The sequence below is a fragment of the Lepidochelys kempii genome, chromosome 6 (genome assembly GCF_965140285.1).
Source record: "Lepidochelys kempii isolate rLepKem1 chromosome 6, rLepKem1.hap1, whole genome shotgun sequence".
Taxonomy (NCBI): domain Eukaryota; kingdom Metazoa; phylum Chordata; order Testudines; family Cheloniidae; genus Lepidochelys; species Lepidochelys kempii.
The window spans coordinates 113636725-113663490 of NC_136385.1; the positions used below are offsets into that span (position 1 = coordinate 113636725).

The 26766-nt window shown below is 44.4% G+C and overlaps 1 protein-coding gene across 1 annotated transcript; it reads right to left on the minus strand.

Moving 5' to 3' along the window:
• Nucleotides 1–1444: 1444 nt before the first annotated feature.
• On the minus strand, nucleotides 1445–26766 carry LOC140913401 (uncharacterized). Its single transcript, XM_073349733.2, has 4 exons — nucleotides 26688–26766; nucleotides 24603–24714; nucleotides 3877–4657; nucleotides 1445–2324 (listed from the first exon to the last, which is right to left on the minus strand). Exons 3-4 carry the CDS (start codon nucleotides 4427–4429, stop codon nucleotides 1870–1872), a joined length of 1008 nt encoding a protein of 335 aa, XP_073205834.2. The 5' UTR covers nucleotides 4430–4657; nucleotides 24603–24714; nucleotides 26688–26766; the 3' UTR covers nucleotides 1445–1869.

Genomic DNA, 26766 nt, shown 5'->3' on the forward strand with positions numbered 1-26766 from the left:
CCAGCAGTCATACTGCACCGTCTTCTGCCGAGCACCCAGAAGATGACGATGGCTAGCGGTCGTACTGCACAGTCTGCTGCCACAAGATGTATAAAGATAGATGAAGTGGATCAAAACAAGAAATAGACCAGATTTGTTTTGTATTCATTTTCTCCTCCCTCCCTCTGTGAAATCAACGGCCTGCTAAACCCAGTTTTCAGTTCTATCCTTGAGAGGGCCATTCTGTTTCTCGCAAAGCCACCCCCTTTGTTGATTTTAATTCCCTGTAAGCCAACCATGTAAGCCATGTTGTCAGTCGCCCCTCCCTCCGCCAGAGCAACGCCAAACAGTCATTTCGCGCCCTTTTTCCTGGATTGCCCAAGCAGGAGCAGACGCCATAGCACAGCAAGCATGGAACCCGTTCAGCTCACCACAGCAGTTATCGTGCAGTGTATGCAGAACCAGCACCTGAAAAACCAGGCGAGGAGGCAACGGCAGCGCGGTGATGAGGACATGAACACACTTTCCTCTAAAACAGCGTTCCCCCACAATTTGGAGATCATGGTGTTAATGGGGCAGGCTCATGCCGTGGAACGCTGATTCAGGGCCCGGAAAACAAGCACAGCATGGTGGGACCGCATAGTGTTGCAGGTCTGGGATGATTCCCAGTGCCTGCGAAACTTTCGCATGTATAAGGGCACTTTCATGGAACTTCGTGACTTGCTTTCCCCTGCCCTGAAGCACAAGAATACCAAGATGAGAGCAGCCCTCATGGTTCACAAGCGAGTGGCAATAGCCCTGTGGAAGCTTGCAACGCCAGACGGCTACTGGTCAGTCGGTAATCAATTTGGAGTGGGCAAATCTACTGTGGGGGTTGCTGTGATGCAAGTAGCCAATGCAATCACTGAGCTGCTGCTATCAAAGGTAGTGACTCTGGGAAATGTGCAGGTCATACTAGATGGCTTTGTTGCAACGGGATTCCCTAACTGTGGTGGGGCTGTAGATGGAACACATATCCCTATCTTGGGACCGGACCACCAAAGCAGCCAGTACATAAACCGCAAGGAGTACTTTTCAATGGTGCTGCAAGCACTGGTGGATCACAAGGGATGTTTCACGAACATCAACGTGGGATGGCCGGGAAAGGTTCATGATGCTTGCGTCTTCAGGAACTCTGCTCTGTTTAAACAGCTGCAGGAAGGGATTTACTTCCCAGATCAGAAAATAACTGTTGGGGATGTTGAAATGCCTATAGTTATCCTTGGGGACCCAGCCTACCCCTTAATGCCATGGCTCATGAAGCCGTACACAGGCACCCTGGACAGTAGTCAGGAGCTGTTCAACTATAGGCTGAGCAAGTGCAGAATGGTGGTAGAGTGTGCATTTGGACGTTTAAAGGGTCGCTGGCGCAGTTTACTGACTCGCTCAGACCTCAGCGAAACCAATATTCCCATTGTTATTCCTGCTTGTTGTGTGCGCCACAATTTCTGTGAGAGTAAGGGAGAGATGTTTATGGCAGGGTGGGAGGTTGATGCCAATCGCCTGGCCGCTGAATACACGCAGCCAGACACCAGGGCAGTTAGAAGAGCACAGCAGGAAGCGGTGCGCATCAGAGAAGCTTTGAAAACCAGTTTCATGACTGGCCAGGGTACTGTGTGACACTTCTGTTTGTTTCTCCTTGATGAAAACCCACCCCCTTGGTTGACCCTAATTCCCTGTTAGCCACCCGCCCTCCTGCCTTTGATTACAGCTTGCTTGCAAAGGAAATAAAGTCACTATCATTTAAAAAACATGTATTCTTTATTAATTGATTATAAAAATAGGGAGATAACTCACAAGGTAGCCCGGGTGGGGTGTGGGAGGAGGGTAGGAGGGAAGGAAAAGGCCACTTTAAAACTTGTTGAATGCCAGCCTTCTGTTGCTTGGGCTGTCCACTGGGGAGGAGTGGTTGGGTGCCCAGAGCCTCCCACCCCACGTTCTTGGGCGTCTGGGTGAGGAGGCTATGGAAATTGGGGAGGAGGGAGGGCGGTTAAGCAGGGGCTGCAGTGGCAGTCTGTGATTCTGCTGCCATTCATGAATCTCCACCAGACGCTGGAGCATGTCCGTTTGATCCCGCAGTATCCCCAGCGTTTCCTCATGCCTCCTCTGATCTTCCTGCAGCCACCTCTCCTCACGTTCATCGGCCACCATCCTGTATTCTGCTATTGTGTCCCTACACACAGCTCTGTCAGTGCTGGACAACTGCATGAGCTCAGAGAACATTTCATCACGCGTGCATTTTTTTCGCTGCCTTATCTGAAATAGCCTCTGGGATGGAGGAGGGAGGCTTGAAACATTTGCAGCTGCTGGAGGGAAAAAAGGGAGTGAAGTATTTAAAAAGATACATTTTACAGAACAATGGCTATACTCTTTCACAGTGAACAACACTATTCACATTACATAGCATATGTGATTTTGGTACAAGGTCGCATTTTGCATCTTATATTGAGTGTCTGCGGCTTTGGTGTTAGAGATCACACATGCAGGGCCGGGCAATAGAATTCAGCTTGCAGGCAGCCATGGTAAGCCATAGTCTTTTGGCTTCTGCAACCTTCATAACAGCAGCCCCCTCCTTTCCCCTACCAAGCAAAGCCCATTGAGTTGGCCATTTACTGCTGCAGTTTTCCTGTTAACGTGCAGCAGCAGAAACCAAACTAACCCCCTCCCCACATCCAATTCTCTGGGATGATCGCTTTTCCCCTCCCCCCACCTCCTGGCTGGTATCAGGGAAGATCCCTGCTAGCCAAACGCGAATAGCTCAGCGCCAATGGCCCTCCCTCCCACCGCGTGGCTAACTGCGGGGAGGATTTCTTTTCAGCCACAAACAAACAGCCCAGTAGGAACGGCCACCTCTGAATGTCCCCTTAATCAAATTCCCCTATTTCAATCAGGTTACCATGAACAATAACACTCTCCTGAGGATAACAAAGAGAGAGAAAGAATGGATGTTGCTTGAATGCCAGCAAACACCGGGACAATACACTGCCAGGCTTTGTCATGCAATGATACCAGATTACTTGCTACTAGCATGGAGTGGTAAAGTATCCTACCATGGAGGATGGAATAAGACTGCTCTCCCCAGAAACCTTCTGCAAAGGCTTTTAGAGTACCTCCAGGAGAGCTTCATGGAGATGTCCCTGGAGGATTTCCGCTCCATCCCCAGACACATTAACAGACTTTTCCAGTAGCAGTACTGGCCATGAATGCATCCCAAGTCCTCAGGGCTATTTAATCATTAAAAAATGCTTGCTTTTATAATATGTATTATATTTTAAAAGGTTTCAGAGGAACAGCCGTGTTAGTCTGTATTCGCAAAAAGAAAAGGAGTACTTGTGGCACCTTAGAGACTAACCAATTTATTTGAGCATGAGCTTTCGTGAGCTACAGCTCACTTCATCAGATGTTTACCGTGGAAACTGCAGCAGACTTTATATACACACAGAAATCATGAAACAATACCTCCTCCCACCCCACTGTCCTGCTGGTAATAGCTTATCTAAAGTGATCAACAGGTGGGCCATTTCCAGCACAAATCCAGGTTTTCTCACCCTCCACCCCCCCACACACCAGCAGGAGAGTAAATTTGTGTGGGGGGGTGGAGGGTGAGAAAACCTGGATTTGTGCTGGAAATGGCCCACCTGTTGATCACTTTAGATAAGCTATTACCAGCAGGACAGTGGGGTGGGAGGAGGTATTGTTTCATGATTTCTGTGTGTATATAAAGTCTGCTGCAGTTTCCACGGTAAACATCTGATGAAGTGAGCTGTAGCTCACGAAAGCTCATGCTCAAATAAATTGGTTAGTCTCTAAGGTGCCACAAGTACTCCTTTTCTTTTATATTTTAAAAGGTACACTCACCGGAGGTCCCTTCTCTGGCTTCGTTGGTTTGGGAGGGTATTTCCGTCAGGGTGATAAAAAGATCCTGGCTGTCGGGGAGAACGGTGTGCTGTGTGCTCTCCCCAAGCTTGTCCTCCTCCTCATCATCTTCCCCATCGGCAAAATCCTCAGCCGTGGTGGAGAGTATCCCATCCTTGGAGCCCACGGACAGGAGTGGGGTAGTGGTGGCGGCCCCCCCTAGAATTGCATGTAGCTCAGTGTAGAAGCGGCATGTTTGGGGCTCTGTCCCGGAGCATCCGTTTGATTTTTTGGTTTTCTGGTACGCTTGTCTGAGCTCCTTAAGTTTCACGCGGCACTGTGTTGCGTCCCTGATGTAGCCTCTGTCCCTCATGGCCTCGGAGATTTTTTGAAATGTTTTGGCATTTCGTCTTTTGGAACGTAGTTCTGATAGCACGGATTCCTCTCCCCATACAGCGATCAGATCCAGTACCTCCCATTTGGTCCAAGCTGGAGCTCTTTTCCGATTCTGGGACTGCATGGTCACCTGTGCTGATGAGCTCGCCTGGCCACGCATGAAATGAGATTCAAAAGTTCTCGGGGCTTTTCCTGTATACCTGGCCAGTGCATCCGAGTTCAGAGTGCTGTCCAGAGCGGTCACAATGGTGCACTGTGGGATAGCTCCCGGAGGCCAATCCCTTCAAATTGCATCCACACTAACCCTAATTCAAAACGGCGATGTCAATTTCAGCGCTAATCCCCTCTTTGGGCTCTGTGTTGGATCCTGGTCAGGACCTGGCCAGCCCTGGTGGAAGAATGACTATAGTGAGAAAACTACTCTGAACAAAAAACCCTCGTATGTGAAGTTAGGTTTTAGTCTTAGAAGCATATTGTTACTTTTGTTTGTTTGTAACCATTTCTATCCCAATTCCGTCCGCTTGGTATCATTTAAAGAGCTGCTCTTTGTTAAAAAAAACTTGTTTTATTAACCTTGTTTTATTACACACCCATCTCAGTGCAGCGTTTCAAACTGAAGAGTACAATCTTCAGCCAAATTAACAGGCTGGTGATGTGTACTGTCTCTTTAAAGGAGTAGCCAATTTGAGACGGTGTTGTGAGTGCTACCGTGAGAGGGACTGAACACTGCAGGGGACATGGTTTTAAGGAAACTCAGGTCTGGAAGAGCTGTTGGGGTCACCCTGCAAGGAGTAACCAGGCTGGTGGAAGCCAAGGTGAAACCATTGCACCGTGAGCGGGCTGCTGGTGTCAGGGCTCTGAGCTAAAGCGACACAGCACAGAAGCACCCAGGGATACAGAGCAGGTGGTGACATGCCCCGTTACTGGTCTGGGTGACCTCCAAAGGGGCACAGCTGGGTGTGTTGATGAAAACCTTTTACTGCATTCCCTGCTTCCCACCTTCCACGGCCATCAGAGCCTGTTGTCACAAAAGATTAACCACAGCAGTGGATGGAATGACAGTAGGAAACTAATCAGAAGAAAATACTCTAATAAATGTAATTCTATTTCTTTACAGCCTCCTTGATCTCATGTGCCAAATGACCACCCTCTTGCTCCTCAAAGCTCACTTCTTCCAGGCTGAAGCCTGGCCTACCAACTCTAAGCCTCCACTGTACGAGCACTCATTGCTTCAGACATCTGATTGGATCGCTAGCACTATTTTATCCATAGTGCAATATTCTCTCTACCAAACCTAGGGGGGGAACATTCCATTCTGCCCCGGCCCCTTTACGCAATTCTGGCCACTGAAAAAAGCAAATATCCCTGGTGTAAAGGGGTTCCCTGCATGTTGTAGCACTGCAGGAACAGTCCCATGCTGCTTGGATGTAGCCAAGGCTCTGTACCATTGCCATTTTTCAACAGTCTATAACCCCTTTGTCTTTAGGGACTTTCTTTAAACAAAATATTTCAAATAAATTCCCTGTGGAGTTCCTCTATTCATCTTAGACTTAACCTTGCTATCTAGCAGTTTCCGGTTTTTTGTCTGTGTACAAAAACAACTCTTTATAATAAATGGACTGTATGTCTAACTTGACCAATAACTAGTCACTGGGTTTAGATACGAATTAGAGGAAGTCAGACTATCTGTACTTCTATTATAATGCAATGCCTTTGTAAGAATCCAGCTTCAACAATTAATATTCCAACTGCAGCAATTTAATGGTGCCCCACCCCATTTTGTAGAGACCGAAGATGGGGATCTGTCACATAAAGATGTAATGATGAACAATGGACACTGTTTGCTCAATAGAAGCTGCAATATAACTTGTACATGAATGCTGCCAGGCCAGCTGGATTCAAGATATCCAGAGAGGGATATCTTGCCCCTTTTGCTTGATTTCAAAACAAATTGATGTCACCATCACTTTGAACAAAATGCATGAATATGTGACAGAAAAAATATTCATTGTGATCACAAAACATTCAGGGGACAATATATAAAATGATGCAGCAAGTTAGAATGTAAACTAATGCAAAACCACTTTTTAAAACTACACCATGTACTAACAAAAAAGTGTCATTTCACTCATCAGTAGAAAGGTCAATGATCAAAGAAATAATTATGCAAATCATTAGCGAGGCATACTTCTCTTTAGATTTGTACTTCTTTCTTTAGTTCTACAGCACAAGTAGAATTACTAGGTTTTGTGATGTTCCTAAACAAGAGTTTATTTTGTTAGTTATACAGTACTATGTACAATGCTATGTGAAGAAAAGTATTGTTTTGTACTGTCTGGTTAGGTTACTTAACTTCTTTAAATAAAACAATGCAAATATTGATCCAAAAAAGTGTCATATACTTGACCTCTCCACTTTCTCCTATTCCTCAACCATGCCATGGACTAGTGTGGCTGAAGTTCTACGTTAGCACCGAAATCGCACCAGTGTGAATGATGGAATGTCACAGAGGACGCAAAGCAGCTAAGGCTGGCTGGGAATTTCTCAATTAAACTTTTTTTCATGGAAAAATGCAGATTCATCAAAACTGAAACTTTTTGTGAGAAAGGGTCAATGTGACCCAGGGACCTCTTTGTGCCAACTGGCAGACAGCACAGGGGTGAATAAAGGTTACAGAGATCCCCCGAGTCTGGGATCTACAGAGTAGTTTCATGAAGAAGGTCATGTATGGTCTCTAATGAAAGCCTGGGTCACATTGGTTATCACAATCATTGTGAAATGTCTATGAAGATAATGTGTAAGGAGTGATTGTGTGTGTGTCTCCATATATATCTGAAGTATATATATTTGTATATATATATATACAATGTTCTTCAGATCTGAAAGTTAAGGCAGGTCACTGAAAGCTGGTGAGACACATACTGGTGTCAGGCAGGAGAAGGGGATGCTTATCATTCTCTGGCAGGTCATGTGCAAATTAAGTATTGTATAGTTCACAATAGTTGACTGTTTACAGTCTGAGCAAAACGCTAATCAACAGATTGTGGGGGCTGCAGGAAAAAACAAAAACAGCAGGGGTCATTTCAGGAGAAAAGTCAATGAACTTTGGAAACTCTATCTGGGGTACAGCTGAACACCAAGCATCTCTCCCTGAGGAAGTAAAATGACAGTGGATTTTGCTTCATGAAAAAGGAATCTTAGCCAGGCTTGGCTGAAAATGCTGAAAAAAACTTTGGGTAAGATAAACTTTTTTAGATAGGAGCATACCTTGTGAGTTAAATTTAGGCTTTAGTGAGCGTGGTATGATTTTGTTTTATATGTAACCATTTGTTTCCATCACTCACACTTGTTTCTTGTTGAATCTCTGTTCTTTTTAAAACAAATTTCCTTTTCTTCTCCTGTAATCAAATTCAAGTGCTGTATGTGAGACAGGAATGATGAGCTAAGGTAAACTGGGATCTGTTTTCTGTTTCTTTGGGGACAGAGGAACTGAGATTTCTGTGAGTATCCAGCTATTGGGGCTGAACACAACAGAGGGACACTTTGAAGCCACACAGGGGCTGAAGTGTGTTTTGTCAACCTGCAGGGCAAAGGCAGGGCTGGCATAGCCCAGAGGAGAGTCCTGGAGTGGCTGGCAGGCTGGTTGTGTTAGGGGCTTAGCTGGCACAAACAAGACTCCCTCATGCTGGAGGCAGGTGGCAACAAGGTGACGCACAGCCCTGGGTGCCCCGGGAAACATCCCAGTTGGGTTTGATACATTTCCTGACTTGCAAAAATGTTGAGGTGGGGGGAACCCACTTTTGAAATTATCAAAATGGGACAACTGAACACTTTCAAAATGAAAAGGTTTAGTTTTTTTTCCTTTGAAATGACTTTTCATTTTGAAATTTAACTTAATTTGTACTAAAAAAAAAAAAGAAAATGGAAACATTTCAATTTTGACCAGACCCAAACAATTTTTTTATTTTTATTTTTTAATCCTGATTCAGGGTAGGAAAAGTTTTTGAAATCTTGAAAATTTTCACGGGATGGGAAAATCATTTGCTACCTAGCCCTAAAAGCAACTCGATGACGCCTAACAAGGAGGAAAACAACAACAACAAAAAGACTACAAATAGAGTGTCTGAAGTGTTAAATGCCCCCAGCCTCTTGCTAATGAAAACAAAACAATTTCATGGTTGGTAGGCAATTCACATAGTCCATATTTTCTTCTTTTTTATGAGGACATGACTTCAAACTGACATCAACTGTCGTTTAATTAGTAACCTAGTTTATTGCTCCTTTGAAAACATTTTAGTTAAGTCCAATGGGTGTTATTCTGCATTTGTCTAGAAGAAACAAAGATCTGTAGTGTGTAAGTTCCCCCTTTAAAAACAAATACAAAGAATAAAAAACACCTAAGTTACAAAGATGTACAGAAATAGGGCCTGAGCCAGGACTTTTAGAAGTTGTCATGGAAATATCAATATTATCAGTATCTTGCCCTCTCACTAATTCAAACATAATGGAGTCATTGTAGAGGTTATAGTTTATTTCTCAGGAAGCAAGCAGAGATACTGAATCAGAAATACCCTTTCACTGATCTCACACAGCAGGTCTCCAGCATTAACAAAAGAATATTGAAGCAATTTCAGCTTCTTCCTATTTTTCAGGGCAACATCAGGGCAAGAGGAAGATTTATCTCTGTGCAAGAATTCATGAAAGCAAAGGGGTATCATACATACACCATAGCTAAGGAACTTATCATGTTTCCTCAGAGAGCACGCACTGAATGCTTGGCTTAAGTCAATGCTTTTTTTAAATAAAATATTTCAAAGTAAATGAATCAGGTTTAATATCTCTGAAGGTCATGTTAGGGGAGCTAGGTTGTGTTTAGCCCTGCACAGGTGCAGAAGTGCCACAGAAGCCAGATGCGGTCTTGGTCCTTACACCACCGGTGGACACTAAGAGTGGCATTAGAAACCACTTAAGGGTTGGGGAGGGTGGAATAAAAGGCAGCACCAGGGTCCCACAGACATATCACACTGGCCAGCAGAATTGGGTCAGGGCAGGGAAAGTACACAGCGCACCTTGTTAAAGGGCATAAGAGATGCCATCATTGCGCACATTCTCCCAGCACTCAGGAGGTATTGTGTCTACTTCTACTAAAATTCCTCTGGAAGCTGCTGCTGCCTGACCACAGCCACTACCTTTCATGCATGTAGTGACTTAAAGATGCAGTTTAGCCCTAGCAATATAAATAGTGGTCCCTGAAATAGCAAGAAGGCACAAAGTAACGTTGGATTCTCCCTATCATTGATACACCACACACACCCCCCACACACCCCCATAGTGCTCTCAGATGCCAGCACAGCTCCTAAAGTGAATTGCAACCTTGAAAGCACTCCAGCACATTTGATACAAAGTAAACATGGTCTTTGCAATGATGTGGTATGCTAGGAACTCAGAAAGCACCAGACAGACACCAGAGGTACTGTTCCCTCTAAGCTGTGCGTGTGTGCGTGCGCACACAGATCCTAAACCCCACGCACACAGCAAAACACTGGATGCACAAAAATTTGCACAGAAGAAATTAGAAGGAACATTGACCAGAGGGGAGGGTTTTTCTGAGCTGCAGTAAGGAAATGAAGTTTCGGTGTTCCAAATGCATCAGCTGGAGGGAGGGTCCAAATCAGTGAATTCCTCAAAATGGTGCAGTTTAGCAAAAGCCCCAAATTGGATTCTACTGCCCAGCACAGTTAGAAATATAGGCTGTTTAAGGGAGAATGGATATTTCATTCCTTTAGGTGCACAAGAACCTACACAGATGAGGAGTGATCAGGGAGATGAATGGACATGGAGTATGTAATGGTTGCAAAGCATGTCCTGCTAATGATAGGCCTGATCTTCTGGAGGCTGTGCTTCCCCAATACCTCCACAATTGTGGGTGGCACCGTGTGACAAGATTCTGGGATTATCTACCAAACATTTAGTTCATGGCAAATTGGGATGTAAATCTACCCTGAGCTAGCCTGCTGCCAACCACGTATCTGTGTGGACCCTGCTGTTGTGCACTAAAAGTTCCCTAGTGTGCTTTAATCTCCTGTTTCAAAGCATAGTAGGTCAAAGGGCACTATGGAATTTTTAGGGTCTACCTGGATAGTGAGGGGTAGATTTACACCCTAATTTGCTGCGAACTAAGTGTCCATGTAGCCAAACCCAAGGTCTAACCTTGCACCACACTATACATGTCTCCAGTCAAACCAAAAGACTATGTATCCATACCACACTTACCAGTGTACAAGAGGTTCAAAGGACTCCTCTCCCAAGGGGAAAAGTAGCCTATCGTGCCAGGCTAAAAAGGGAGCAGGAAAGCAGATCCCGAGGAAGGAGAGATCATGAAAGTGAGCTTTTCACCCCCTGTATACTGCTATTTCCTGCACTCATTCAGCATCACCTCCGCCTCTTTCCAGAGCTCACGTAGGTTCCTTCAGCACAAAGGACGGGGGCAAATCTCAGGTGGCCTCAGAATGCCACTAGGAGCATATGTTGCTGGAATATAACAGAGAGCAGCTTTTATGCTGCATCCCCAGAAGCCTACGGCAGTGTCATTCTGGATAGGATCCCTGGAGGGCAAGCAATTTAGAGCAAATTAACTTTGAGAAGAGGTTAACCAGGTTTCTAGTTTCCACCTCAGTAAGTGTTAGGAATGTTATTGTTAGAGTTATCCTAATGCAGACAATGCTATCTGCAGACATTTACCAAGGTAAAATTAAAACATGGATCAGTGTCCCTTGTAATGTAAATGTATTTTTATTATAAATGATGGGTACCATTTGTTAAACATATTAATAACATTTTAACCCTATCACTATTTCTCCTTTTAAACCGCTCAGTGAACTAGCCTGCACTTTTTAAAATAAAGCATGTATTGATAGTGTACAATGTCCATTTGTGCCCAATATAACAGTTTAACCTTTCTTTTTAGCCCTATTTGGATAGATAGAAATCCTCTTGCACATTTTTGCTATGCCACCTATTGCAATAAATAATTTAGGTTTAATTTTGCATGCCCCGTCACAAACTTCCTGAATATCACAGCTGCAGCTCAATATGGCCAAGTATATATAGTTGGGACTGATGCTGCCACAAGGGGCCAGTGCTTCTTTAATTTTTCTTCACCAATATTTCTTTGGCATTGCGTTGCTCTCTCTCCACAGGCACATCTGCTAAGCACCACCTGGAGGCTACAAGTCATAACTACAAACTGGTTTCCAGGCTAGCTTGCAAGCTGTCAGACAGGAGCACTACCCAACTAAGCGTTTCCACAGTATGCATCCGATGAAGTGAGCTGTAGCTCACGAAAGCTTATGCTCAAATAAATTGGTTAGTCTCTAAGGTGCCACAAGTACTCCTTTTTTTTTTTGCAAATACAGACTAACACGGCTGTTACTCTGAAACTCAGGATCAGAACTCATCTATTTCTAGCCCTTGGGGACAGTCAGAGTTTAAAGCTGTCATGAGTGCAGAGGTAAGATCAGGTATCTCAGAAACTAACGGGGCTGGGAAATAGGAGCTTTAGGAAACAGACAACCCTATCTTTCCAATGGGACCAATATATATTTGGTGGGCCAGATTTTTCATGGTGAGCACCAATGGTGAGGTTAGAAAAGAGAGCTCAGCTCCCACTTAGACACCCCTATAAGAGCCAGATTTTCAGAAATGCTCAGCACCCAGCAGCTCCCAGTGTGACACTCCTGGCCAGACTTTTAGAAGAGCTATAACCTACCATGCTGATCTCTTTTGAAAATGTGGACCCAATTGTGGATTCCAGCTAATTCTCAAAATCTGACCCCTACATCTGGAAGATCCTAGGATGTCAAATTTGAAATTATGATGTTATGTAGAGAAAAGTTATTTTAGGTTCATTTTCAAAGTCATTGCAATTTTCTCCCTCTCTGAGTCCTGTATATTTGTACTCAAGCTATCTACGGCTTGTGGCTTTCCATGCAAGAGATGTATAAAACAGTCCCAAAAGATTGTTTCAGTAAAATATACGGTGTATAGAGATTATGTGGATTAGTTAGATGAGATTGGGATGAGTGTTATAACTTGCTCAGGAGAAATGCAGCCATTCCAAACTCATGCTGATAAAACATTTATACCATCTCACCATGTTTTATTCCATATACATGAATGCATTTAGTTCAGACTTGACATTAAAATATCCAATATTGTTACATCATGTGGAAGCTCTGGAGGAGTCTTCAACCTTTCCTGACCCATCCAACTGCTACAGGAAAGGAAGAAACATTGATAAGAGGCAGGTGAGCAGTGGGCCAGATCAAGGCAAATCACTCAGAAACAGGCTGAGAGAGAGAAAGAGAGATTAGTATTTGCAGAGCATCCGATCTCTGTTCATGTCAGAATAGATCTTGTCTTCCTACTTCTCTGTAAAGCTACACAAATGCTATCTAAATAATAACAAATACAGGCGAACTCCTGAGAGGTGCTGAGCACTTGCAACAGCTTAACCCAATAATAATTATGCCTGGTGTTCATTACCAACTGTCTCTTCTCTCCTGAACAAACAATGCTCTGCTCCTCACATAACCAAAATGGACACTGTGAAGACATTTTGTTGACTGGACTTTAGACAACAAAATGAAATTCAACAAAGACAAATGTAAGGTGCTACACTTAGGGAAGAAAAACCAAATGCACAAATACAGAATGGGGGGAAACTGGTTTGGCAGCAGCACTGCTGAGAAGGATCTGGGAGTTGTGGTGGACCATAACCTCAACATGAGTCAGCAACGTGATGCTATGCAAAAAAAGCAAATGCGATTTTAGGTTGCATTAACAGAGGCATAGCATGCAAGTCACAGGAGGTGATAGTACCACTCTACCCAGCGCTGGTTAGGCCTCAGCTGGAGTACTGTGTCTAATTTTGAGCACCAATGTACAGAAAGAATGTAGAGAAACTGGAAAGGATCCAGAGGCAAGCGACAAAGATGATCAAAGGTAGGGTGACCAGATAGCAAGTGTGAAAAATCGGGACAGGGAGTGTGTGTGGGGGAGGTGGAGTGCCCATATAAAACAAAGCCCTGAATATTGGGATTGTCCCTATAAAATCAGGACATCTAGTCACCTTAATGAAAGGGATGGAATGCAAGCCCCATACAAGCAAAAGCTGAAGGAACTGGGTATGTTTAGTTTGGAAAAGAGATTAAGGGGGGGACATGATAATGGATGTCAGATACTTGAAAGGCTACCACAAAAAAGATGGAGAAAAGTTGTTCTCTTTTGCCACAGAGGGCAGGACAAGAGGCAATGGGTTCAAACTACAGCATAGCAGATAGAATAGGAGTACTTGTGGCACTTTACAGACTAACAAATTTATTAGAGCATAAGCTTTCATGGGCTACAGCCCACTTTGTTGGATGCATAGAATGGAACATATAGTAAGAAGATATATATATATACATACAGAGAAGGTGGAAGTTGCCACACAAACTGTGAGAGGCTAATTAATTAAGATGAGCTATTATCATCAGGAGAAAAAAACTTTTGTAGTGATAATCAAGATGGCCCATTTAGACAGTTGACAAGAAGGTGTGAGGATACTTAACTTAGGGAAATAGATTCAAAATGTGTAATGACCCAGCCACTCCCAGTCTCTATTCAAACCCAAATGAATGGTATCTAGTGTGCATATTAATTCAAGCTCAGCAGTTTCTCGTTGCAGTCTGTTTTTGAAGCTTTTCTGTTGCAAAATTGCCACCCTTAAATCTTTTACTGAGTGGCCAGAGAGGTTGAAGTGTTCTCCCACCGGTTTTTGAATGTTATGATTCCTGATGTCAGATTTGTGTCCATTTATTCTTTTGCATAGAGACTGTCCGGTTTGGCCAATGTACATGTCAGAGGGGCACTGCTGGCACATGATGGCATATATCACATTGGTAGATGTGCAGGTGAACGAGCCACTGATGGCGTGGCTAATGTGATCAAGTCCTATGATGGTGTCACTTGAATAAATATGTGGACAGAGTTGGCATCGGGCTTTGTTGCAAGGATAGGTTCCTGGGTTAGTGTTTGTGTTGTGTGGTGTGTGGTTGCTGGAGAGTATTTGCTTCAGGTTGGGGGGCCTGAAACTTGCTATCTGTAGGCAAGGACTGGCGTGTCTCCCAAAATCTGTGAGAGTGAGGGATTATTTTTCAGGATAGGTTGTAAATCTTTGATGTTGTGCTGGAGAGGTTTTAGTTGGGGGCCGCAGGTGACAACTAGTGGTGTTCTGTTATTTTCTTTGTTGGGCCTGTCCTCTGGTAGGTGACTTCTGGGTACTCTTCTGGCTCTGTCCATCTGTTTTTTCACTTCAGCAGGTGGGTATTGTAGTTTTAAGAATGCTTGATAGAGATTTTATAGGTGTTTGTCTCTGTCTGAGGGATTGGAGCAAATGCGGTTGTATTTTAGAGCTTGGCTGTAGACAATGGATCATGTGGTGTGTCCTGGATGGAAGCTGGAGGCATGTAGGTAAGTATAGTGGTCAGTAGGTTTCCGGTATAGGGTGGTGTTTATGTGACCATCGCTTATTAGCACAGTAGTGTCCAGGAAGTGGATCTGTTGTGTGGACTGGTCCAGGCTGAGGTTGATGGTGGGATGGAAGTTGTTGAAATCATGGTGGAATTCCTCAAGGGCTTCTTTTCCATGGGTCCAGATGATGAAGATGTCATCAATGTAGCGCAAGTAGAGTAGGGGTGTTAGGGGATGAGAGATAAGGAAGCATTGTTCTAAGTCAGCCATAAAAATGTTAGCTTATTGGGGGGCCATGCGGGTACCCATAGCAGTGCCGCTGACTTGAAGGTATATATTGTCCCCAAATGTGAAATAGTTGTGGATGAGGACAAAGTCACATAGGTCAGCCACCAGGTTTGCCGTGACATTTTCGGGGATACTGTTCCCGATAGCTTGTAGTCCATCTTTGTGTGGAATGTTGGTGTAGAGGGCTTCTACATCCATAGTGGCCAGGATGGTGTTTTCTGGAAGATCACAGATGGATTGTAGTTTCCTCAGGAAGTCAGTGGTGTCTCAAAGAGAGCAGGGAGTGCTGGTAGCATAGGGCCTGAGGAGAGAGTCCACATAGCCAGACAATCCTGCTATCAGGGTCCCAATGCCTGAGATGATGGGGCGTCCAGAATCCTTCCTACCAAAACTACAAAAAGAAGGAGCCTGCGTGGACTCCTCCTGAAGGTCGAAACAACAGACTGGACTTCTACATAGATTGCTTCCGTCGACGTGCACGGGCTGAAATTGTGGAAAAGCAGCATCACTTGCCCCATAACCTCAGCCGTGCTGAACACGCCATCAACAGCCTCAGGAACAACTCTGACAACATAATAAAAAAGGCTGACAAAGGAGGTGTTGTCGTCATCATGAATAAGTTGGCATATGAACAAGAGGCTGCTAGGCAGCTCTCTAACTCCACATTCTACAGGCCATTATCCTCTGATCCCATTGAGGATTACCAAAAAAAACTACATTATCTGCTCAAGAAACTCCCTGAAAAAGAAAAGGAACAGATCTGTGCAGACACATGCCTAGAACCCCAACCAGGGGTATTCTATCTGCTTCCCAAGATCCATAAACCTGAGAATCCTGAATGCCCCATCATCTCAGAAATTTGCCTCAACCTCCCACCCTGCCATAAAAGTCTCCTCCTTACTCTCACAGATATTGTGGAGCACACAACAAGCAGCAATAACAATGGGAATATTGGTTTTGCTGAGGTCTAACTGAGTCAGTAAACTGTGCCAGCGCACTTTTAAATGTCCAAATGCACATTCTACCACCATTCTGCACTTGCTCAGCCTATAGTTGAACAGCGCCTTACTACTGTCCAGGGTGCCTGTGTATGGCTTCATGAGCCATGGCATTAAGGGGTAGGCTGGGTCCCCAAGGATAACTATTGGCATTTCAACATCCCCAACAGTTATTTTCTGATCTGGGAAGTAAGTCCCTTCCTGCAGCTGTTCAAACAGACCAGAGTTCCTGAAGATGCGAGCATCAAGTACCTTTCCCAGCCATCCCACGTGGATGTCAGTGAAACTTCCCTTGTGATCCACCAGTGCTTGCAGCACCATTGAAAAGTACTCCTTGCGGTTTATGTACTGGCTGCCAAGGTGGTCCGGTCCCAAGATAGGGATATGCGTTCCATCTATCACCCCCCCCCCCACAGTTAGGGAATCCCATTGCAGCAAAGCCATCCACTATGACCTGCACATTTCCCAGAGTCACTACCCTTGATAGCAGCAGTTCAGTGATTGCGTTGGCTACTTGGATCACAGCAGCCCCCACAGTAGATTTATCCACTCCAAATTGATTCCTGACTGACCAGTAGCTGTCTGTCATTGCAAGCTTCCCGAGGGCTATCGCCACTCGCTTGTGAACCATGAGGGCTGCTCTCAACTTGGTATTCTTGCGCTTCAGGGCAGGGGAAAGCAAGTCACAAAGTTCTATGAAAGTGCCCTTACGCATGCGAAGGTTTCGCAGCTACTGGGAATCATCCCAGACCTGCAACACTATGTGGTCCCACCAGTCTGTGCTTGTTTCCCAGGCCCAGAATCAGTGTTCCACGGCATGAGTCTGCCCCATTGCCACCAGGATGTCCAAATTGCCAGGGCCTGTGCTTTGAGAGAAATCTGTGTCCATGTCCTCATCACTCTCGTCACCGCACTGCCGTTGCCTCCTTGCCTGCTTTTGCAGGTTCTGGTTCTGAACATACTGTAGAATAATGCACGAGGTGTTTACAATGCTCATAACTGCTGCGGTGATCTGAGCAGGCTCCATGCTTGCCATGGTATGGTGTCTGCAGGAGAGCAGAGTTGCAGTGGAAGCGGTGGCTGACAACGGATGCCATGAGAATATAGATATTTATAGAGAATGACAAGAGGACCTGCGTGGTGGAATCATGAGAGCAGGAGAGCAGAGTTGCAGCGGAAGCAGTGGATGATGATGGTTAGCACCACACACATTTCCCAAGGAAGAACACACATACCCGGGAGCCCATGAGAGACAGCATGGAGAAATTTGCTATTGAGACAATAGCAGTAGAGCAGAGTTGCAGCGGAAGCAGTGTATGATGATGGTTAGCCGTCCTACTGCACTGTCTGCCGCCAGCAGCACTCAGGACACAACAGCGGCGGTGTGGGTGAGCTGAGTTGAGCGGGCTGCACGGTTGCCATGGTATAGTGTCTGTGCGGAAAAAAGGGGCAAAACGATTGTCTGACATTGCTTTCACGGAGGGAGGGGCGACTGACAACATGTACCCAAAACCACCCTCGACAATGTTTTTGCCCCATCAGGCATTGGGAGCTTAACCCAGAATTCCAGTGGGCGGCGGAGACTGCGGGAACTGTGGGATAGCTACCCACAGTGCACCGCTCCGTAAGTTGATGCTAGCCACAGTAGTGAGGACACACTCCTCCGACTTAATGCACTTAGTGTGGACATACACAATTGACTGTATAAAATGGATTTCTAAAAATCGACTTCTATAATATCGACCTAATTTCGTAGTGTAGACATACCCTTAGAATCATAGAATCATAGAGTTAGAAGGAATCACAAGGGTCATCTAGTCTAACCCCCTGCCAAGATTCAGGATTTGTTGTGTCTAAACCACCCAAGACAGATGGCTGTCCAGACTCCTTTTCAAAACCTCCAGGGAAGAGGCTTCCACAACCTCCCTAGGCAGTCTGTTCCATTGTCCTTCTTCTTACAGTTAGGAAGTTTTTCCTGAGATTTAATCTACATCTGCTTTGTCCTCACCCACAACTATTTCACAATTGGGGACAATATATACCTTCAAGTCAGTGGCACTGCTATGGGTACCCGCATGGCCCCCCAGTAAGCTAACATTTTTATGGCTGACTTAGAACAACGCTTCCTTATCTCTCGTCCCGTAACACCCCTACTCTAATTGCGCAACATTGATGACATCTTCATCATCTGGACCCATGGAAAAGAAGCCCTTGAGGAATTCCACCATGATTTCAACAATTTCCATCCCACCATCAACCTCAGCCTAGACCAATCCACAAAAGCGGTCCATTTCCTGGACACTACTGTGCTAATAAGCGATGGTCACATAAACACCACCCTATACCAGAAACCTACTGACCGCTATACATGCCTCCAACTTCCATCCAGGACACACCACACGATCCATTGTCTACAGCCAAGCTCTAAAATACAACCGCATTTGCTCCAATCCCTCAGACAGAGACAAACACCTATAAAATCTCTATCAAGCATTCTTAAAACTACAATATCCACCTGCTGAAGTGAAAAAACAGATGGACAGAGCCAGAAGAGTACCCAGAAGTCACCTACCAGAGGACAGGCCCAACAAAGAAAATAACAGAATGCCACTAGTTGTCACCTGCGGCCCCCAACTAAAACCTCTCCAGCACAACATCAAAGATTTACAACCTATCCTGAAAAATAATCCCTCACTCTCACAGATCTTGGGAGACAGACCAATCCTCGCGTACAGACAGCCCCCCAACCTGAAGCAAATACTCTCCAGCAACCACACACCACACAACAAAAACACTAACCCAGGAACCTATCCTTGCAACAAAGCCCGATGCCAACTCTGTCCACATATTTATTCAAGTGACACCATCATAGGACCTGATCACATTAGCCACGCCATCAGTGGCTCGTTCACCTGCACATCTACCAATGTGATATATGCCATCATGTGCCAGCAATGCCCCTCTGCCATGTACATTGGCCAAACCAGACAGTCTCTATGCAAAAGAATAAATGGACACAGATCTGACATCAGGAATCATAACATTCAAAAACCGGTGGGAGAACACTTCAACCTCTCTGGCCACTCAGTAAAAGATTTAAGGGTGGCAATTTTGCAACAGAAAAGCTTCAAAAACAGACTGCAACGAGAAACTGCTGAGCTTGAATTAATATGCACACTAGATACCATTAACTTGGGTTTGAATAGAGACTGGGAGTGGCTGGGTCATTACACATATTGCATCTACTCCCTTAAATTAAGTGTCCTCTTACTTTCTTGTCAACTGTCTAAATGGGCCATCTTGATTATCACTGCAAAGGTTTCTTTCTCCTGCTGATAATAACTGATCTTAACTAATTAGCCTCTCACAGTTTGTATGGCAACTTCCACCTTCTCTGTATGTATATATATATATATATATATATATATATATCTTCTTACTATATGTTCCATTCTATGCATCCGATGAAGTGAGCTGTAGCCTACGAAAGCTTATGCTCTAATAAATTTGTTAGTCTCTAAGGTGCCACAAGTACTCCTGTTCTTCTTGTCTAAGAAAAAGTGCACCTACATTTTTTTAATATCCCTTTAGAATCCCTGGGTCACCAGGAACAGGTATTTCAGGAAGCTCAAACTGAAATTTAGCTGTATACAAATCATGTGGCCTAACAGATGTGCAGACATCTGCAGTTCAAGCAACAGTATTTACTAGTCATGTATGTAGTAGACGTGCCTCCCCATGAACATTTATGTTTGCATTGTTTTACGAAAATAAACAAGGGCTTTTGGAACATACGGTGTGCAGGTCCTGATTTTTAAAACCTGCCTCCATTTTGTGCCCCAAGTGCAATTAATTTCAGGTATTGATGACAGCACATAGAAGATGATTATATACCTAATTTACAAGCACAATTAGGTAGTTATCTGCCATAGGTACATGCAGTTATTTGTGGGTGAAAAATGAGAGGCTGAACTGAAGTCCCTTTACACATCACACCCCTAAATATAGTCAAATGAATTAGACCTTGTGCAGCACATTACAGTATTTCCCTGCTTGAAATGAACATGCTGACTTTGCTATGCATGTATAAATCCACAGTTAACATTGCATTATATCACTGATTTTCTATTGTGGTGCATTGAGTCTGTAATGCCTAAGTCCATCCTGTTCATAGAAAGCAATAGCTGCATGCCACAAATTAGTTGTTAAATTTATGTGCTCATAATGAGCAAAACAAAACAAAAATCCCATAGTGTGCTGAAGGCCTGTACATTTTGTTCAATGTTCTATTCTTATGAGCAGCTGACCTAGATTCTCTGCCTGAATGAGAATGTTTCCCAGCAATTGAGGCTGTTCAGAGAGTCAGGAATTCAAGTATTGCCTGAAAGCTTATCATAGAAAGAAAATGAGGCTATAGTTTTACACTATTCATTCGTCACGTAACAGGTTCTCAAATATCCACATAAAGTGCAACACTGACTGCACTAGCTTTCACTTCAGAGTCTGACAAAGACTGTATTTGCATTTTGTCCCCACTAGGCAAACAAGGCAGTTTTCAGCACTATGCATCCTTGGAATAAACACAGTGTGAAAAACTTTGCCATATGGCAAATTGGATTTTCTGTAAGTGGTCTGGCAGTTGACTAGGAGTCAGGACTCCTTGGTTCTCTTGCTGTTTCTACCACTGAATCATTCTATGGTCCTGGGCAAATCAGTTCCTCTTTGTGCTTCAGTTCACCCATTTGTAAGATGAGTACTATAACCATTTATTATTAACCAGTAATACTTAACTCACATGCATGTGGGTTGTGAGGCTTAATTCATATTTGTAAAGCACTTTGATTTCCTGAAATGAAAGGCACTATAGAATAGCAAAGTTCCTCTGTTCTTACTCTGTGGACCATACACTTTTTTAATATTGTAACTTGCCCATTTTAAAGTACAATGAACTATGATGGAATAAGATTTCTTTCTTTACCAGTAACTCTAGCCCCCACTAAACCAGCAGTTTCCTCCCTAAGGGCTAGATCCTGGATCTATATGAGTAGGGTTACCATATTTGAACATTCAAAAAAAGAGGACACTCCATGGGGGGGAGGGGGTATTTCCTCATGCCCCCCGCCCCTGGCCTCACCCCAACTCCACCCCTTCCCTACCTCCCTTCCAACCTCTTCCCCAAAGTCCCCGCCCCAACTCCGCCTCCTCCCCGCCCCAGCCCCGCCTCCTCCCCTGAGCGCACCGCATTCCCCCTCCCACCCCTCCCTCCCAGCCACACAAAACAGCTATTTCGCGGCGCAAGCGCTGGGAGCTAGGGAGGAAAAATGGGCACTCTCTCGAGTGATCAACATTCACTTTCTTTCTCGAATGATCAACATTCACGCTCTTTCTTGAATGATCAACTCTTCTTTGAGGAAAAATAATAATGGCTAAATCCCAGACATTTTTAGATATTTAAAAATTCCTCCTGGACGGCAATTTAAGAACCAAAAAGCCGGACAGGTCCGGGAAAATACAGACATATGGTAACCCTATATATGAGAGGACTCTGGCCATTGCAGACCCCCATTGATTTCAGCACTCAAGCTGCACTTGCACATACGAATGTTCAGGATCAGGGTCAGTGATAAGACACGTACCCAGTGTGTTCATTTGGAAAGACATTATTCTTCACGGTCTTATCACTGAGCTTTAGCCACTTCTCTGCTTTGGTAAAACTTCCAGCAAGGCACTGATGGTGTTAAAATCCAATTAGCTGCTTCGAAACTCAGATTTGGTTGACTGGATTCAAACACCACATCAGACAAATGGGTTTTCCCTCACAAGCTCCTTTCTTGTGTGTGGGTAGCACACAAACTAGGTCTTTCATTTTTCTGTAAACACTTGCCACAGCTGTTATTTTTAGAAAGCTGTGTGATGGTCTGACTTTTGTTTATGAGCAAAAAAAAGGAATGCTGAATATTTTACTGTCTGTGTTGTTTGTGTTTTTTAGTTTCACATTTCATTACTGAGACCCCTTACTCTTCTGCCAGGAGACTGAATGAAGAAACCTTGCTGACAAGAAGCTTCGGCCCTCTGACAAAGCAGAGTAAAGGTGCAGGTGAGCAAATAAAACTAGTCAGGGACACTGACAGGAAGTAAAAAGGCAGGAGTAAGGATGTAGGTGGTGAGGAACCAGGAAGCAGCATGTGATGGATCTATGAAAAAGTATGCCAGAGGACACTTTGAGACTGCAGAACCCACACTCAGATCTTGTAGACCTGCTGCGCAAGGCAGAAGCAGGGGTTCTGCAGCTGAATGAAACTCAGCAGGAGTTCCAAGTTTAGCAACAAAAACCCTGTTTATGGTTTCAGGTTTATTTTCAGAAGGCTTTGGTTTTTGTCCCCCACAACCCACCCACCCACTGCAACCAAAATAATACAAGGCAGTAAAATCTCTATGTTCCCATCCTACGATACAACCGCATTTGCTCCAACCCCTCAGACAGAGACAAACACCTACAAGATCTCTATCAAGCGTTCTTAAAACTACAATACCCACCTGCGGAAGTGAAAAACAGATGGACAGAGCCAGAAGAGTACCCAGAAGTCACCTACTACAGGACCGGCCCAACAAAGAAAATAACAGAACGCCACTATCCGTCACCTTCAGCCCCCAACTAAAACCTCTCCAGCACATCATCAAGGATCTACAACCTATCCTGAAGGATGACCCATCACTCTCACAGATCTTGGGAGACACGCCAGTCCTTGCCTACAGACAGCCCCCCAACCTGAAGCAAATACTCTCCAGCAACCACACAATAAAAACACTAACCTAGGAACCTATCCTTGCAACAAAGCCCATTGCCAACTGTGTCCACATATCTATTCAGGGGACACCATCATAAGGCCTAATCACATCAGCCACACTATTAGAGGCTCGTTCACCTGCACATCTACCAATGTGATATATGCCATCATGTGCCAGCAGTGGCCCTCTGCCATGTACATTGGCCAAACCAGACAGTCTCTATGCAAAAGAATAAATGGACACAAATCTGACATCAGGAATCATAACATTCAAAAACCAGTAGGAGAACACTTCAACCACTCTGGCCACTCAGTAAAAGATTTAAGGGTGGCAATTTTGCAACAGAAAAACTTCAAAAACAGACTCCAATGAGAAACTGCTGAGCTTGAATTAATATGCACACTAGATACCATTAATTTGGGTTTGAATAGAGACTGGGAGTGGCTGGGTCATTACACATATTGAATCCATTTCCCTAAGTTAAGTATCCTCACACCTTCTTGTCAACTGTCTAAATGGGCCATCTTGATTATTACTACAAAAGATTATTTTTTCTCTCCTGCTGGCAATAGCACACCTTAACTGATCACTCTCGTTATAATGTGTATGATAACACCCATTGTTTCATGTTCTCTGTGTGTATATATATATATATATACTTCCTACTGTATTTTCCACTGCATGTATCCGATGAAATGGGTTTTAGCCCACGAAAATTTATGCCCAAATAAATTTGTTAGTCTCTAAGGTGCCACAAGGACTCCTTGTTGTTTTTGCTCATACAGACTAACACGGCTACCACTCTGAAACCTGTCACCATGCAAGATTTTACTAAATTACTCAAGATGGTTAAGTCCAAAGCTGGCTGTGAAGAGTTACAAAGGGATCTCACAAAACTTGGTGATTGGGCAACAAAAATGCAAATGAAATTCAGTGTTGATAAGTGTGAAGTAATGCACATTGGAAAACATAATCCCAACCATACATATAAAATGACGGGATCTAAATTATCTGTTACCACTCAAGAAAGAGATCTTGGAGTCATTGTGGATAGTTCTCTGAAAACATCTGCTCAATGTGCAGTGGCAATCAAAAAAGTTAAACAGAAGGTTAGGAAACATTATGAAAGGGATAGATAATAAGACAGAAAATATCATTATGCCACTATATTAAATCCAAGGTACACCCACACCTTGAGTACTGCATACATTTATGGTCACCCACTCCTCAAAAAATAGCCAAAAAGAAAAGGAGGACTTGTGGCACCTTAGAGACTAACAAAAACTGCTTATTCATGTTTATTTGATCTACTCACACAGGAAAGGACCTTGGTAGGTATCTGGTATCTCAGAGTAAACATCTGCAATTATGCATAAGCACATAGCTTATGTACTGGATATTTGAAGGTACTGTACACAGAACACTATACTTGAGTGTTACTAACATTCTTTCTCACACCCAGAAGTCAAAGAAATAGGAAAAATATCATAGGGAAAAAATCTGAAAGAAAAAAACTTGCATCTCTTGAATGTAAAAGTAATAATTCACGGCTACCTAAGCCATAGATACATGAGCTGAGCTGAGCAACTGCAACTCCCATTCAACTTCTCATTTAATTCTTTATGTCTATTAACATTTTATGTGTCTAGTTTTAATTTTTGCTTCATTTTGCGCATACCAGAACTCCATATGCAGCCTTTGGTGGACTGGGGACTTATTTACATGCATCCCAAGTCAGAGACTTACCAGTATATCATGAGCACATGCAGCCACAGCCTCAGATCACACAACTCATTTTGCTGCCTTCTGAACACTACGATAATGCACTCACTCCAGTTTTCAGAACATCAGACACAGCCTGTTAAATTGATAAGATATAAGTGAGCTGTGCTCATGTTTGGAGAGCAAGACCAGAGAAATAAATACAACTACCTAGTTTCCAAACAGCACTTGTACTTATCTTAGGGAGGAGAAGGAGAAGCAGGAATGAGAAAAAGGAGACAACAGCATGGTAGCAAGGGTAAAAAAGTAGACCCTGAAGAGAAGAGTCTCATTAGTTTATTTTCATGGGAAAACTATCGTGAAGAAAAGATAATTCCTAGTCACAGTAACTCTGGTAGATAGGGTTGCCTGGTGTCTGGGTTTTGACAGGAAAGTTCAGAAAAGGGGACCTGTACAGTGTCCAGTCAGAAGTACTGACTGGACACCAAAAGTCTGGTTACTCCCTGCAGGGGTGCCAGAACAGGGGGGGCCAAGGCAGCACCCTCCGCAGCATGTGTGATCACAGCGGGGCACTTGCAGACAGCTGGGGGCAGCATGGCTGTGAGCCAGGTTGGTGCCCATCCACTCAGTGGGATTGTGTTTGGATCACATCCCATTTTCCACCCTCCTCTCTGCTCCCCACCCGCTGCAGAAACACCCCTACCTGCGTGGGAAGCCACTCCAGGGTTCCGAGACACGTGTGACTGGCACAGGTATCCGCAACCTGAGCTGGGGATCCCATGTGGGGAGGCCGCTTATCCCCAGGGCAGAGGTGATTTTGCAGCACCAGCTCCCACTTTGCCTCCCTCCCCATGCCACTTGAATGGGAGCTCGGCCTGGCCTGGGAGGGTGGGGGAGCAGCACCCTTAAAACTCAGGGCATGTGGCTCATTGCGGAGCCTGGCCTCCAGCTTGCATACACAGCGTGGGGAGGGAAGGGCATTTCCCCCAGCCCGGTGCAACCCGCCCACATATACAGACAGACAACACACACACACCCCATAATCGCTGCTGCAAACACCACTGCCAGCCTAGTCCAAGGCGCGGGGACCAGGGGCATCAGGTCATCAACCTGCGCCGGCCCCTTCTCAGTCAGGGCTGACTCCTACCCAGCTCTGCAGGTGGCGGGTGAGACCTGGGGGGAGGGGAAGCGAGCGAGCGGTGCTGTAGTGTCCGGTTTTAAGAAATTGGAAAGTTAACAACCCTAGACAAAAGTTGTCAGCACTTTTTAAGCTCCACAATTAAGATCAATGGAAAATTGGGAAGGATTTGATTAAGACACAAGACTACTGAAGCCAGGATAGGTAGGTTTTTGGGGTTTTTTTCTGTGTTCTGTCACCTTAGGCAACCCACTTAGGCCCAAATTTTCAAAAGTGACCACAGCTAGTGTAATGGCTGTACACTGCCCCTCATAGCCACTGGCATAGTGGGTGTGGCCAAGGGAAAAGGGGCACAGCCAGGCGACATCTGCATTCCAACTATTCTCCACTACCAGAACAGCCTCTTGGAGCCATAAGCAGATGGGCATCGCTTAGAACTGCTAAAGGGACTAACACACCAGGAACCAAACTAGTTCTGCTGGGCCCAGAAGCCATAAATGTGGTATAAAGCCACCGCTCCCCCACAAAAGGTCCAACACCAAAAGCAGCTCAGACAGACCCAACACAGCCTCTAACTGCAGAAGTTACCATACCACATTACAAACAATTAGTAGAGATGGGCTAAAGCCACAAATCAAGATCTTGATTTCTAATGCTGTCACAGTTCGGGGTGTTCAGATCAGGCCCATCTTTAACGTTCAGTCTTAAACCTTCAAACCACACAATACAGAACAATCATTTTGACCAAAGAAGTAATCGATAGAAATGGCTTAGGTATAAAACAAAACAATGCAATAGGAAGGCAGAGTCTATTTGATTAAGGCATCTGTAACCCACAGATACATTATTTTTAATGTAGTAGGGCAGGGTAGTTAGAACAAGAAAGGATTCTGCACTGCTATGCCAAGTTCGCAGACTTTTATAGTACATTTTACTGTAAAATAGAAAAGTAAATATAAGGAACATCCTACCCCTTGAAGGCCCAAATTGGACACAATATGGATTTTTTCGGCCAAGTCCAAGGAAAGGCTAGGCGGCATGGCCCACATC